This window comes from Spermophilus citellus (genome assembly GCF_964194105.1).
Source record: "Spermophilus citellus genome assembly, chromosome: 3".
Taxonomy (NCBI): Eukaryota; Metazoa; Chordata; class Mammalia; order Rodentia; family Sciuridae; genus Spermophilus; species Spermophilus citellus.
In genome coordinates this window covers 139,267,130-139,283,887 of record NC_138184.1, presented here as the reverse complement: position 1 = coordinate 139,283,887, position 16,758 = coordinate 139,267,130, and the positions used below count along the sequence as shown (strand labels likewise).

Here is a 16,758-nt window from a genome sequence, read left to right as displayed (position 1 = left end):
CTAGCAAATGAAACAAGCTTTGTTTGCTGCCTATTCTAAGTTACACTTCATATATTTTCAGGTTGTATTTTTATAGATTGGTCTTGTCAGAAAAAGATATTTAGATAAATGTTTGAGTTCCACAGATGTTTAATTTCTAAGTTGCTGATTCAAATTCAGCCTCTGGCAATGGAAAATAAAGCTTTTTTCCCCTTAAAAAAGTTTTTCCTCTAATCTTATTTTGTAACTGTAAAACACAATAAAAATAATTTATGATTTCACTAACTAGATAGTCACCATTCTGTTAGCATTATGTATTTTTTCCTAATCTACATTTTGTAAACAGAATAAAATTGATGTGCAGAACTTTGTTTTACATTTAATATTTTTTGCTACTTTTGTATAGCAGATATTTTATAAGACATAGATTTTTAAAAAATTGTTCGTTTTTATATATGGCAGTAGAATATATCTTGACATATCCTACATACACGGAGTATAACTTCCCATTCTTGTAGTTGTACATGATGTAGAGTTACACTGCTGTATACTCATATATGAACATAGGAGAGTTATGTTCAATTCATTCTACTGTCTTTCCCATTGTATCCCAGTTTCATGCCATAATTTCATTCTTTATGGTTGGGTAATATTCCATTGTGTATATGTACCACAATTTCTTTATCCATTTATCTGTTGAAGGGCATCTAGTTTGGTTCCATACTTAGCTATCGTGAATTGAACTGCTATGAGTATTGATGTGGCTGCGTCACTATAGTATGCTGATTTTAAGCCCTTTGGGTATATGCTGAGGAGTGAGATAACTGGGTCAAATGTTTGTTCTTTTCTAAGTTTTTTGAGGAATCTCCATACTGCTTTCCATAGTGGTTGCACCAATTTGCAGTCCTACCAGCAATGTATGAGTGTATCTTTTTAACCACATCCTCACCAACATTTATTGCTAACTTGTATTCTTGATAATTGCCATACTGACTGAAGAGAGATAGAATCTCAATGTAGTTTTAATTTGCATTTTTCTAATTGCTAGTGATGTTGAACACTTTCTTATATGTTTTTTGATTGATTGTATTTCTTTTTCTGTGAAGTGTCTGTTCAGTTCCTTTTCCCATTTATTGAGTGGATTATTCGGTTTCTTTGGTGTTAAGTTTTTTGAGTTCCTTATGTAACCTGGAGATTAATGCTCTGAGGTACAGGTGGCAAAGATTTTTCCCCCATTCTGTTCACTCTCTCTTCATGTATAAAACATATTTTTTTTTCAGGCTTATTGCGTATTTTATTTTATTTTATTTTTTTTTACATTTTTTTATTGGTTGTTCACAACATTACAAAGCTCTTGACATATTATATTTCATACATTAGATTGAAGTGGGTTATGAACTCCCAATTTTACCCCAAATGCAGATTGCAGAATCACGTCAGTTACACATCCACAATTTTACATAATGCACTAATAGTAATTGTTGTATTCTGCTACCTTTCCTATCCCCTACTATCCCCCCTCCCCTCTACCCCATCTACTGTAATTCATTTCTCTCTTTGTTTATTTTCCCATTCCCCTCACAACCTCTTATATGTAATTTTGTTTAGCAATGAGTGTCTCCCTTCATTTCCATGCAATTTCCCTTTTCTCTCCCTTTCCCTCCCATCTCAAGTCTCTGTTTAATGTTACTCTTTTCTTCCTACTCTTCCTCCCTGCTCTGTTCATACTTGCTCTCATTATATCAAAGAAGACATTTGGTATCTGTTTTTTAGGGTTTGGCTAGCTTCACTAAGCATAATCTGCTCTAATGCCATCCATTTCCCTGAAAATTCTATGATTTTGTCATTTTTTATTGCTGCATAGTACTCCATTGTGTATAGATGCCACATTTTTTTTTATCCATTCATCTATTGAAGGGCATCTGGGTTGGTTCCACAGTCTAGCTATTGTGAATTGTGCTGCTATGAACATCGATGTGGCAGTGTCCCTGTAGCATGCTCTTTTAAGGTCTTCAGGGAATAGTCCGAGAAGGGCAATAGCCGGGTCAAATGGTGGTTCCATTCCCAGCTTTCCCAGGAATCTCCAAACTGCTTTCCAAATTGGCCGCACCAATTTGCAGTCCCACCAGCAATGTACAAGTGTACCCTTTTCTCCACATCCTCGCCAGCACTTGTTGTTGTTTGAATTCATAGTGGCTGCCAATCTTACTGGAGTGAGATGGTATCTTAGGGTGGTTTTGATTTGCATTTCTCTGACTGCTAGAGATGGAGAGCATTTTTTCATGTACTTGTTGATTGATTGTATATCCTCCTCTGAGAAGTGTCTGTTCAGGTCCTTGGCCCATTTGTTGATTGGGTTATTTGTTATCTTATTGTCTAATTTTTTGAGTTCTTTGTATACTCTGGATATTAGGGCTCTATCTGAAGTGTGAGGCGTAAAAATTTGTTCCCAGGATGTAGGCTCCCTATTTACCTCTCTTATTGTTTCTTTTGCTGAAAAAAAACTTTTAAGTTTAATTAAGTCCCATTTGTTGATTCTAGTTGTTAACTCTTGTGCTATGGGTGTCCTATTAAGGAATTTGGAGCCCGACCCCACAATCTGTAGATCGGAGCCAACTTTATCTTCTATCAGACGCAGAGTTTCTGATTTGATATCAAGCTCCTTGATCCATTTTGAGTTAACTTTTGTGCATGGCGAGAGAAAGGGATTCAGTTTCATTTTGTTGCATATGGATTTCCAGTTTTCCCAACACCATTTGTTGAAGATGCTATCCTTCCTCCATTGCATGCTTATAGCCCCTTTATCAAATATAAGATAGTTGTAACTTTGTGGGTTAGTCTCTGTGTCCTCTATTTTATACCATTGGTCCACCCGCCTGTTTTGGTACCAGTACCATGCTGTTTTTGTCACTATTGCTCTGTAATATAGTTTGAAATCTGGTATCGCTATACCGCTTGATTCACTCTTTCTGCTTAGAATTGCTTTTGCTATTCTGGGTCTTTTATTTTTCCATATGAATTTCATGATTGCTTTATCTATTTCTACAAGAAATGCCGTTGGGATTTTGATTGGCATTGCATTAAATCTATAGAGAACTTTTGGTAATATCGCCATTTTGATGATGTTAGTTCTGCCTATCCATGAACAGGGTATATTTTTCCATCTTCTAAGATCTTCTTCTACTTCTCTCTTTAGGGTTCTGTAGTTTTCATTGTATAAATCTTTCACCTCTTTTGTTAGGTTGATTCCCAAGTATCTTATTTTTTTTGAGGATATTGTGAATGGAGTGTTTTTCCTCATTTCCATTTCAGAAGTTTTGTTGCTGATATACAGAAATGCCTTTGATTTATGCGTGTTGATTTTATATCCTGCCACTTTGCTGAATTCATTTATTACTTCTAGTAGTTTCTTTGTAGACCCTTTTGGGTCTTCTAGGTATAGAATCATGTCATCTGCAAATAGTGATAATTTAAGTTCTTCTTTTCCAATTTTTATGCCTTTAATTTCTTTCGTCTGTCTAATTGCTCTGGCCAGTGTTTCGAGAACTATATTGAATAGAAGTGGAGATAGAGGGCATCCCTGTCTTGTTCCGGATTTTAGAGGGAATGCCTTCAACTTTTGTCCATTCAGAATGATGCTAGCCTGAGGCTTAGCATAGATAGCTTTTACAATGTCAAGGTAAGTTCCTGTTATCCCTAGTTTTTCTAATGTTTTGAACATAAAGGCATGCTGTACTTTGTCGAATGCTTTCTCTGCATCTATCGAGATGATCATATGGTTCTTATCTTTAAGTCTATTGATGTGGTGAATAACATTTATTGATTTCCGTATGTTGAACCATCCTTGCATCCCAGGGATGAATCCTACTTGATCATGATGCACTATTTTTTTGATGTGTTTTTGTATTCGATTCGCCAGAATTTTATTGAGGATTTTTGCATCTAGGTTCATTAGAGATATTGGTCTGTAGTTTTCTTTCTTTGAGGTGTCTTTGTCTGGTTTCGGGATCAGGGTGATGTTGGCCTCATAGAATGAATTTGGAAGAGCTCCCTCTTTTTCTATTTCCTGAAATAACTTGAAAAGTATTGGTATTAATTCTTCTTTAAAGGTTTTGTAAAACTCTGCTGTATACCCATCCGGTCCTGGGCTTTTCTTGGTTGGTAGTCTTTTGATGGCTTCTTCAATTTCATCTATTGATATTGGTCTGTTCAGATTGTCTATATCCTCCTGACTCAGTCTGGGCAAATCATATGACTTAAGAAATTTATCGATGTCTTCACTATCCTCTATTTTATTGGAATATAGGTTTTCCAAGTAATTTCTAATTGTCTTCTGTATTTCTGTAGCATCTGTTGTGATATTGCCTTTTTCATCCCGTATGTTAGTAATTTGAGTTCTCTCTCTTCTTCTCTTCGTTAGCATGGCTAAAGGTCTGTCGATCTTATTTATTTTTTCGAAGAACAAACTTTTAGTTTTGTTAATTTTTTCAATAGTTTCTTTTGTTTCAATTTCATTAATTTCCGCTCTGATTTTAATTATTTCTTGCCTTCTGCTACATTTGCTGTTGTTTTGCTCTTCCTTTTCTAGGGCTTTGAGTTGGAGTGTGAGCTCATTTATTTGTTGGTTTCTTCTTTTTTTGAGGAATGACCACCAGGCGATAACTTTCCTCTTAAAACTGCTTTCATTGTGTCCCATAGATTCCGATATGTTGTGTCTGTATTTTCATTTATCTCTAAGAATTTTTTGATTTCCTCCTTTATGTCTTTTGTAACCCATTGATCATTCAGTAACATATTGTTCATTTTCCATGTGATGTAGGATTTTTCCTTCCTTCTTTTATCATTGATTTCCAGTTTCATTCCATTATGATCAGATAAAATGCATGGTATTATCCCCACCCCTTTATATTTACTGAGGGTTGCCCTATGGCATAATATATGGTCTATTTTTGAGAAGGATCCATGTGCTGCTGAGAAGAAAGTATATCCATTTGATGATGGTTGATATATTCTATATAAGTCAGTTAAGTCTAGGTTATTGATTGTGGTATTGAGTTCTATAGTTTCTTTATTTAACTTTTGTTTGGAGGATCTGTCCAATAGTGAGAGAGGTGTGTTGAAGTCTCCCATAATTATTGTGTTGTGGTCTATTTGATTCTTGAATTTGAGGAGAATTTGTTTTGTGAATGTCGCAGCACCATTATTTGGTGCGTAAATATTGATAATTGTTATGTCCTGTTGGTGAATGGTTCCTTTTAACAGTATATAATGACCTTCTTTATCCCTTTTGATTAACTTAGTCTTGAAGTCGATTTTATTCGATATGAGGATGGCCACCCCTGCTTGCTTACGAGGACCATGTGCGTGGTATATTTTTTCCCATCCTTTCACCTTCAGCCTGTGTATGTCTTTTCCCATCAGATGTGTCTCCTGGAGGCAGCATATTGTTGGATTTGTTTTTTTAATCCATGATACCAGCCTATGTCGCTTTATTGGAGAGTTTAAGCCATTAACATTCAGAGTTACTATTGATATGTGGTTTGAACTTCCATCCATGTTTGATTGTTTATCCTTTTTTTAAAAAAAAATTTAGTTTGTCTCTCCATGATTGTCTTTCCCCTTGCCCTCTGTCTTTACTGAGGCACTTCCCACTGATGGTTTTGGTTATTGTTTTTCATTTCTTCCTCGTGTAGTGTTTTGCTCAAAATGCTTTGCAATGCTGGTTTTCTGGCTGCAAATTCTTTTAACTTTTGTTTATCATGAAAGATTTTTATTTCGTTGTCATATCTGAAGCTTAATTTTGCTGGATACAGAATTCTTGGTTGGCATCCATTGTCTTTCAGTGTTTGAAATACATTGTTCCATGACCTTCTTGCTTTCAGTGTCTGTGATGAAAAATCCGTGGTTAACCGTATTGGTTTACCCCTAAATGTAATCTGTCTCCTTTCTCTTGTAGCTTTTAATATTTTCTCTTTGTTCTGTATATTGGATATCTTCATAACAATGTGTCTTGGCGTTGGTCTACTGTGATTTTGTGTGCTCGGTGTCCTGTATGCATCTACAATTTGTATATCTGTTTCCTTTTTTATTTCTGGAAAGTTTTCTGTAATTATCTCCTTCAGCAAGTTTCTCATTCCCTTGGTTTGAATCTCTGTACCTTCTTCTATCCCGATGACTCGTAAGTTCGGTTTCTTAATGTTATCCCATAATTCTTGGATGTTTTTCTCGTGATTTTTTACCAGCCTTTCTGAGTTGGCTAGACTCTTTTCAAGATGGTATATTTTGTCTTCATTATCTGATGTTCTGGTTTCTACTTGCTCCACTCTGTTAGTGATACTCTCAATTGAGTTTTTAATTTGGTTTATCGTTTCCTTCATTTCTAGAATTATTGTTTGATTATTTTTTATAATCTCTATCTCCTGATAAAGATGCTTAACTTCTTCTTTTATCTGTTTGTGAAATGCATTCTCAATGTGTTCTTTCGCTGCTTGAATTTGCTGTCTTGTATCCTCTTTAAGGTTCCATTCCATCTGTCTTAGGTGTTCCTTGAGTTCTTTATATGACCATTTTTCTTATGACTCTAGGTCCTCCTGAATATTTAGGCTGTCCTGCGTTGTTTGTACTCCTTTTCTTCCTTGTTTTTTGAAGCTGCTCATGTTGCTTCTTGTTCTGTTTGACTGCTGAGTTACTGTTTACTCCTATAAATTAGTTTGATGCTTGGGAGGAAAGGTATTTGTAGGGAAGGGAAGAAGTCTCTAAAGAGAATGAGAGTAGGCAGGTAGAATTCAAGAAAAAAGGGGGGAGAAGAAAAATGAGAAGACTAAAGAAGAAAAAGAATAGGAACTAAAAAAGAAAAAGATTAAAATAATAATAATAATAATAATTAAAAAAATTTAAATTAAAATTAGTAGAAAAAAAATTTAAAAAAATATTTTGTAAAAAAAAATTAATAAAACAACAAGAAAGAAAAAATGAAAATGAAAGAAAAACCTAAATCAAAAAAAAAACAAAAAAAAAAAAGGAGAAAAGAAAAAGAAAAAAAAACCTAATAAATGCAGTCTTAGAGTTTGATTAACTTCTCTTCCAGCAGATGGCGCTGTGCCCACCAGGTCAAGTTTCTCCTGTCAATACGCGGGAACCAATCACTGTGCAGCAGCTCCTCCCAGACTGGGCGAGTCTCCAATCCTGAGTGTCTAGGGCCTCCTCTTGTGTCTAGTCACTTCCCACTTTTTCTCTAGCCAGGCCCCTCTCACCACAATACTGGCTACACGCCAAGTCTGCTGCTCCCGGGAGCCCTGTTTTCATGAACGACTGGGCACACTCTCCCTGTTTGCCATTCCCTCAGACCCTAAGCTTGTAGAGTTTGGGGCTGAGAATCCTCAGCGGCTTTTACTTGCCCTCTGGTATCCACTTCCCGTAGGTGGTGCAAGAGACCTCAGCAGTCAGCCCTGGTGGGAGCGGTAGTTCCGCTTGCGGGACCCGCACCACCTCTGATTCCCTCGGGCTGGCTGAAGCACTCACAGGAGAGCTGGGAGGGGCCCTTACGGGAGAGCTGGGAGGGGCTCTTAGAGTTTTCCCGATGTGTGGAGAGGCAAGGCTATGGGATCACACACCTGTTTCAATGAAGTTATCTCCTCCACAGCAGTCTGATGACACGGTTTCCCTTTGCCGGGAGACTAATTCAACGGGTGGGTCCTTCTCTCCCAAGCCCCGTTTCAAACCTGTGGCCACTACTTATGAAGGCTCGGTAGGCATTTACCTTCGTATGATGAGAAGGGCTGACCAGTTGTTTCAGCGGGATGAATTAATGCCGAGTCATAGCTGTTTGTCTGCGGGAAGCAGGTGACTGGGAGTTTGAATTCAGCGGATCAGGGCTCAGTGCGTGTTCTCGGATCACTTGGATTTTAAATTGTCGCTCATCTTATCAGCTGTTTCATATAATTCGGCAGTTCATTCGCGCGGTGAAGAGTCTGCTCTATGGTGCTCCATGGGAGGCGGTGCCAGCAGCGGCGGCGGCAGCGGCCTTCGGGACCCCCGGGGAGGGGGTGCGGGTTGGGGGAGGGGAGGCGGCGCCTCAGGGCCGCGCGGTCCGGGTACCGGACACGCAGGAGAGCGGGCGGGGTGGGGGAAAGAAGTTGAGATCTAAATTTAGAGACTGAGCTTGGGAGGAGAGACGGCTGGGGAGAAAGAAGCAAGGCGGAAAGGCGGAGAGGAGAAGGGGAAGGAGAAGGAGAAGGGGCTGAGGGAGCCGGGCGGCTCGGGCTGCAGCCTTACTGCTCGCGCTGAAGTCGTGCTGTACTCCCTTCACCTTGGCTGGATTAGTGGCTGATTCACTCCACCTAGGCCCCTTTCTTGACACGGTGCTGGGTTTTTGTCGACAGATCTCCTTTAATGATCTTTACCTCATCTTTTCAGATGCTGCGGCGCGGGGCTCAGAGCGGCTTACTCACTTCCCGCCGCCTAAAACATATTTTTTAATGGATTGTAAACATTCTACTATAATGTCTTTCCCTTTTCTTATCATTTGGGTTGTTTCTAAATTTCCTTAATAACTATGAAATCAAATACTGTGTCAAAGGCAATGAGCATTTTTAAGGATTTTTTGAGTACACACATATGCATATATTCATGTAATATGATCACACAAATGTGTGTGTGTGTGTGTGTGTGTGTGTGTGTGTACATAAAATGTTCCCTAAAAGGATTTTAAACAAAGTTGTATTGTCACCAAGTTGCCAGATACGTTTTCTTACCCAGGACTCATTAAATACAGTAGTTTGAGGTGTTAAACAAATATGCTTTTGCAATAGTTTAAAAAATATAAATTTCTTTGATTTTGAGTTTTTTCTCTACTTATTAGTTTTATATGTGAATTGTCGGCACATGTCCTTTGACTTCTTTCTGTTGTGATTTAATCTTATTGATATTTTCATTGATTTGTATAAAAGTTCTTTGCTTATTAGGTTCAACATATAAAGTTGTTTTTATAGGTCAAAAGCAGTTGAATATCAATAACTTTATACAAATTTTATAAATTTTGTATTTTTTATTGGTTGCCAGTATTTTCTAAGTTTACCTTTCGTTTTTACTCTGTTGTGTTTCTTAAGCATATAACAGGTTTAAAATTTTTGTGTGGTTTCATTTAAAGATCCTTTCCTTTGTAGTGGCCTTTAATTGCTTTCTGGCACTAAAGGTTCTTTCTATCCCAAAAGAAGATAAATATTTTTATAGTTTCATATTTTTAAATTTAACTTTTGAAATCCATCTGGAATTTTATTTTAATGTATTGTTATGGCAGGGATCTGTTTACTGAATGATGAAACAATTACTCACATTCCATAGCTAAACACTGTTGTTTAATTTCATGCCCCATTGCTAAAATCATAAAATAATTAAGTATCCTAGGAATATAACATCTTTGACTTTGGTTCTTCATAAAGTACATTATTCTGTGCTTTGAGTTAGCTAATATGTTTCAAGAATCAGAAATAATTCAGAGACCTTAATTTTGTCAGTGTTATCTCCATTTTTAAATTGGAAGGAATACTGTACATAATGTTGGATTTAATTGATGATTCCTTGTAGCATAACATTCTATCATTCAGAGAACCTTTTCTTTTAACCTACAAGGAAAACATTATATAAAATGTTCTTTAAGTAGAAGAAGTATTTAAAAAATCTTGATTGATTGTGTTTCCTTTTTCTTTTATAAATTGGGCTTAACTTTGGGATATTTGTATCATCTATATACTTATATAAAAAATTTCCCTTTACATAAGGATACTAAGTGGTAATAATTATTTATTTAGTAGTTTCCTAGGCCTGTGTCAAACTCTTTGTCCATCTTAGGTGTTTTAGAAAGAAATTCCACTGATTTATTCTAGAGCATTTAGAGTTTGTCATAGTGTTTCTGTGAAATAAGCATATGATTTTTTTTGTTGTTGTTACTGGGTATTAAACCCAGGAGACTTACCACTAAGCCATGTCCCCAACCCTTTTTTGTATTTTATTTAGAGACAGGGTCTCACTGAGTTGTTTAGGGCCTCACTAAATTTCTGAGGCTGGCTTTGAAACTTTCAATCCTCCTGCCTCAGCATCTTGAGTGACTGGGATTACAGGTGTATGCCACTGTGCCTGACAGCATACAATGTTAAATGAATTAATTTATAGTAGAAATTTCTGGGTTTTTAAATTTAAATACATATAGTTATTCTGATTCTAGAGATAAGAAAAATGTAAATTGCTTAAGTTCTGTAATGACTTTAACTGTTATGATATTCTGGTGAAAATCATTTGATTAGTTCTTTCAGAGAAAGAAGACCCTAACTCTTTCCTTTTCTGCTTGAACACCTCTAACAGCAATAAAGAGTGTTTTTTTAGAGTCGAAAGAAATATGTATTTCCCATTATTTAAATTCTGTTTGAACTCAGAAATTTCATATGGTCAGATGACTTTTTAGTTAAGTCCCTTATATCTAAATTGACAGTTATTTGCTATCTGAAATGATGGAATAAAAGTTACACTACTAAACTATCCAATAACCAAATAAATTTGGATAGGAAGGGACATTTGTTTTGGGTCATGCTAGCTTTCCTATTATTTAGATCCCTCAAAGGATGAGAATGAAATGGAAATGCTGTCTGTATTCCAAGAACAGATGATTACTGTATTCTTTGAGAAGGTAACTAGGGATCTTCCCTTTAACATTTAGAGTTTCCTGAGCACTTGTTGGATTCCTAGACTTTAGTGGGGCTGGGTGGATTGGAGACCAGGGTACAGTCACTACTTGAAGGGAAGGGAGGATTTGTAATCTTGAAACCTCAGAGCTGTAAGTTAGAATTCCCTTGGCCACTAGGTGGCTTCAGTTGCCTGCAAACAAAGGTTCAAAGCCTAGAGCTACTATGGGGTTATTTTTCACACTTTATTTTAGGAAAATGATTTCATCTGGAGTGTGTTCATTTTCTGAGGTAGATGACACAACAAGTCATATAACTTAAAGATTTCTGGGGATTATCTAGTTTCACCCCATTTAGAATAGAGAATGTTTAAGAGGAATTCAAGTGGGCTCTGCTCTGTAGGGCAAAGGCATAGCTAGAATTCAAGTCCTCTGACTTCTATCTAACTCTTTAGCTGTTGGATCAATGATATAATTTTTTTAATTTCAGTGATGCTACATTGCAGGGTTCTGTGGTACTCACCATACATAGCCCTGGAGAAGGTGCATAAGGAATGTTGTATTTGAAGAAAGTGGTAAAGTGAATGTTGGTGGTCACCAATGGGATGGATTGAGTAATAATGGTGTCTACTCTCAGCTCAGCCAAGCTTTTATATTAATGAGATGATGAGTTGCAATGATCCATAGTTGGGGCAGTTTAAATATTTTTATTTATTCTGAGTAAGCCTCAAGTTTTAGATATCTTATCCATTGTATATTTCCTTTTTTTTCTTCAGATAAATAGCAACATTTTTTCCATCTTATTTTCTCTCAAAAAGCTTCTATCCAATTGATTAATAGTTAACCTTTAGACCAAGATCAAAATCTTTTTTTTTCTTTTTTGATCAAAAGATCACTGTAGAAAATATAACAAAAATCAAATAAGTCTATTATATATCTACCCCAAAGGACTTATGCCAATATTGATTTTTTTTTCCTCTGGAAAAATTAAGGAGGAAGCAAATGCACTATTCATTTCAACTATTTTTTATAGTAAAACTTCAGAAAATCTTAGTTTTTATTTTTTACAATGGCAGGTTAAAAATTACCCACAATTTATATATTAAGACTAGTTTCTAGAGTAAAACAGAAATAAGAGATTCTAAGAGAAGGAAGAATAAAAAGATGGTGTCTTACACTATATTATGCTACTACAATGACACCAGAGACTGCATAATTTGTAAAGAAAAGAAAATTATTTCGCTTATGGTTTGGGAGTTGGGAAGTTCAAAGTTTGTATGCACATCTGGTGAGGACCTTCTTGATGCATCATTCCATGGCAGAAGGTGGAAGAGAAAGAGAGCATGTGTGTGAAACAGCAGGAGATTGAACTTGGAACATCAAGTTCTTTATAAGCAACCTTAATCCATTCATGAAGTTGTGCCATCATTGCCTAATCTACTCTCAAAAGTCTCACCTCTTAACACTTTTGCATTGGGAATTAAGTTTCCAATACATGCCTTTTGGGGGATACATTCAAACTGTTGCAGACGGGGAGGAAAAGAGAAAATCATGATGAGTGATTAGAAAGAGTTATGAAGCAGGACGATGGTCTAACAGTGGAAAAAAAAACAAATTTGATGGCATTTGGGAAGGGAAGTGTATAAAGGAAGTGGAAAGAGGGTAAATGTTAACCCTAAGGGTAGATAGAAAAGGATGAGAAAAAAGCAGGAGCGTGTTGTTTTTCTCCTAGGCCTTGCCTGGCTTTTTCAACCATCTTCACTCTTGTCTCTTTGATTATCCTGACCTTTCTTCTGTACCTCATCCATTATCTTCATCCAGCCAGCATCCCAGCTTCATCTCTATTTTTTTTTTAATGTGTTGCTAAGGATCAGACCCAGTATCTCATCCATTCTAGGCAAGTGCTCTATTACTGAGCTCCAGCTCCAGCCACCCAGCTCCATCTCTTGATCCATTAGACTTAAAAGTATAGTTCACAGCCAGGCATGATGGTGCATTCCTGTAATCCCATCACCTCTGAGGCAAGAGGATCGAAAGTTTGAGGCAACCTTAGCAACATAGTGAGACCCTGTATCAAAATAAAAAATAAAAGGGGCAGAGGTGTGGCTCAGTGGTTAAGTGCTTCTGGATTCAATTCCCTGTGCCAAACCAACCAACCAACCAACCAACCTGTAGTTCTCAAGTTTGTCATGAATCTGTCAAGTGAGAATTAAAAACAGTACCTGAGAGCACTGTTCACCATGTGGTTAGGTCCCCAAAATGGTGGCTATTATAAGAATTTTAGAGGTTATTTTTCCCTTCTGTAATAAATCTTAACATTGGGAGTACTTCTGTAAATATAATGATGATTTAAACATTTGAAATAAGTCTTTCAAGTAAAACTTTAAAAATAGATATACAATCATTTTCTTCTTGGAATGTTGATACTGAATTGAGTAAAAATGTAGTTTGTCAAGGATAAACACTTTGAATTTTTTAATCATGTCTCATTTTCTCTTCCTTATTGTAGGGACTTAAAGGGAGTGATAGTTACCCTCAGTGATGATGGTCGCTTGCAGTGCTCTTACCTGGGTACAGACCCTTCTCTATTCCAAGCTCCAAAAGTTGAATCTAGAGAATTAAACTATGATGAACTTGATGTAGAATTGAAAGAACTTCAGAGAATTATCAAAGTTGTTAAATCACAAGGTATCTCATTTGCAGCTTTTATTATTTAATTTTAGTATTTATTGTAAAATCTACTTTATCTTGCATATAGACAATGTTTTGTACATACTAGTTAATTTCCTCTCCCAAGATTAATTAAAGTCATATTTCAAAGACAGTGTTACTTAGCATGTAGTCTTTGAGCTTACTTTGTATAGTAAACTTTCTGGAAAATATGCTCTATTCAAGATAATGCTTTTGTCAATGTGTTTCAGGGTCAGCACTATTTAGTTTTTTTTCCCCCTTAAACTTTAAGAAAAGGAAAAGTAAATCTTTGGGTTGTGATTTCAGGCCTTGAGAAGAAGGTTAGAGTGGGCATTTATTAACTTCTAATATCCCTGAAAAAAATTTAGTTACTGCTTTTAAAAGAAATCAAAGCAGTACATGTTGTTACTAAAAATGTAGTAATTTGTAGCTTAGTGATATAATTTATGTTTGGAGTTAATCAACTGTCCAAATGGAGTGTAGCCTGTGGTATGCTGATTTCTAATGACTCAGAGACTGATGATATTTTCAGTTCCTAAGTTTTGAATAACTCAATATTATCTTACTTTGGGACTCACAAGGGTGTAATTTTATTGTAAATTAAAAGGAGAAACAAAACACCAATCCTGGAGTTAGAGTTAGACATGTGAAAAGCATTACTTTAAGTTCCTTTTTCAGGGTCAGGTAAAAGTATTTTTTTAATGAGAAAAAATATGGACTATTCTCACATAAAAGAAATGTTAAAACAAGTAGGAATTGTAAAAGAAGCAGAGCATCAAAGGCCAACCAAAACAACAGAGCCAATCTTAATCCTGATCCAATCATTTCCCTAGATTTATGTATTTTTGAGTGTATTACCAAGATTATATTTCTTTGGTTCTAAGGAACTGAGATGATATATATATATGTATGTATTAAAAATGAAGTTGTTATGCTTTGGCTTCACACGTTCTTTTAGAAAGTTTTCAAAGTAAGCCAATGAAACTCGGGTCTTTCAAGTACCTCCAATTACTTAAAAGCTGCTTTGTTGTCAGCACCCCCATGTCGGCTAGAGAATGGTTAACAGTGGAGCTGTCATACTGCAAGATACTATTTTATTTTTAGTTTTTGATACCAGTATTTTGGTGATTAATGGAATTATAAGTCTCATCTTGTCATTTAAAAATGTAATTGGGGAAGAGTGGCCTGCACATGAATGTGAAATTTCTAGAGTTCATAAAACTCTAGGTTTTCACTCCAAAGTTTGTGCCTTGAGATTTTGCCCTTTCCATAAGCAGTGTGCTAATGGTATTTTGATTAACATTAATTGTGTATGAAATTTCTCAGAAAATCCCTTATAGCTAAAAGTTATTCCTTGGCATCCATAATGATGCCCTAGAGTGAGAAGGGTTAGGCTATTTTACTTGTCATTGCCTGGATTCATTTGTGTATCTTGAAATAAGTGCTAATTAAGCTGGAGATATATCCACAGACTTGAGTGCAAAGTTCATTATTTACATAACCTCAAATTTTAGTTAATGTTTGAAGTTCCTTGCCCCTTTTATTCTACTATATTATGGTTTTATTCTTGAAAAAGAAACAAACTTAAAAAAGTGAAGCTTTTAAAATATTTTATTTCTAGATATGGAAAAAAGCTTAGTATTTTGTACCCTTATAAAGCTTTGGTATGTTTATTTATTAAAATACCTGTAATTATATTAAAGTTCCAAATTATTTCATTTATAGTTTATGAGAAATTAAAACTCTGAACTTTTTGATGACCTCATTATTCATTTAAATGTCACTTATTTTAGTACAGTGGCTTTAACTTGCAAAAGGAATTCACAGTTTTGTGGGCTGTGTTCTGAACTTAAAGCTCTTAAAAACTTTTTCAAAGGAAGAGTTGCAGCAAAATTTAAAGGCAATTTAAAGAGTACATTTTGTTGTACACATGGTGTGTATTATCTACTGCAATAAAAGTGTTTTGAAGCTGATTTTATGTGTGTAAGTTATATGAGGAATGTATGTTGTAAGCATGAAATTATAGTAATAATTTCTGTATGGCTCATGGATTCTGAAGCTTTTCATATTCAACTCATTAGTGAGAATCCTGCCTAGCATTTTTGTTACCAGTTGGCAGTAATACCTGATGATAGGTACTTTTAGAGATGGGAGTTTTCTTATGATTTAAACAATTGATCATGTTCTCTACCAGGGGTGAGTATGATGCACTGGTTGCAGCATTTAAGATAGGCACCCATATAGTTACATCTTCAGGGTAGGACAGCAGTAAGACATAGGCATATAAATGAGTCTGCACCCCATTGGAAATATGTTTGGGAAGACTTAGGTTGACATAACCACTCAGTACTAGAAACATTAGAAATTAGTGACCTTGTTAATTTAGGGTTATATCTGGCTGCATATAACAGAATACCTGTATAAGGTAGCTTGAACAAGGAGAAACTCAGAGATGTGGCAGCCTAGCAGTTCTAGTCACAGGGATTCGGATTCCTTCTATCCCAGGGTCATCTATTGGTCCAGAATGGCTTCTGGAACTTTTGCTCTCACATCTGCAGTTGAGTCAGCCTCTGAAGAGCTTTCCTGGAAGCCGCACCCTCAACAGCTCCTACTTACATCTCTCTGGCTATTCCAAATTGCAAAATAGGCAGGGAAGTTAAGTGTTTTAACTGAGTACTTTGTTGCTCAGAATAAAATTAGGCTTATTTTAGTAAAGAAGAATTGAAAAATTGTTATTGGATGGGCAATGAGTGGCCTTTTGTACTCTTACCAGGTTTAGAAATTCCCTTTCCAATTTTTGCATTATTGGAAGGAATGCCTGGTGGCAATTGTGGACATTTTTTTTTTCTTGTTTGTGAGGTATTCAGTTGCGTCTATGTTTTCAGTCATCTGTCCTCATTGTGTGAGGATGTTTTCCCTTAGGATCACAGGGTAACCTTAGCAGTTCCTGGCATTGTGTGCAGATATGATTTTTCAGGGAAGAAGAGGCCTGAGTCTCCCTCTTATGAAGGAAGAACAGCTTTCCCAGAAGCATATGCCAGCATTCCACTATCCCCACTTCTCTTTCCTCCTATTTGCCAGGATTAAGATCATGTTTATCTTTAAAATAATGAATGGTCAGTGGAATGGAACCACTAGGATTAGATTTGAACCTGAAGCCTGAGAGAGGAGACTTTCTCTGAGATGAAGCAGACTACCTCAGTGAAATTAGGGCTGTGCCACAGAGGGAGGAGGGAAGAATGTCTGCTGGGCAGGCCATCAATTGTTGGATTTGTGTTTGTGTGTCCATGAATGCACATATGTCTGTATGTGTATGTATATATATATGAAATATACATATGTGTATGTATATATGCGTACACATATGTGCATAAAATAATTTCTGCTTCTTATTTAGGATCTCTTGTCACTTA

General features: G+C 36.1%; 1 protein-coding gene across 6 annotated transcripts in view; it reads left to right on the top strand.

Annotated features, from left to right (window-relative positions):
• The window catches only part of BBS9 (Bardet-Biedl syndrome 9), a 512,444-nt gene that overhangs the window by 216,382 nt on the left and 279,304 nt on the right, over positions 1-16,758 (top strand). For all 6 annotated transcript variants that reach the window (XM_081288277.1, XM_081288276.1, XM_081288275.1 and 3 more), the window contains one exon: positions 13,164-13,342. In XM_081288277.1, the coding sequence (XP_081144403.1) occupies positions 13,164-13,342 (179 nt within the window). The remainder of the gene's footprint in view (positions 1-13,163; positions 13,343-16,758) is intronic.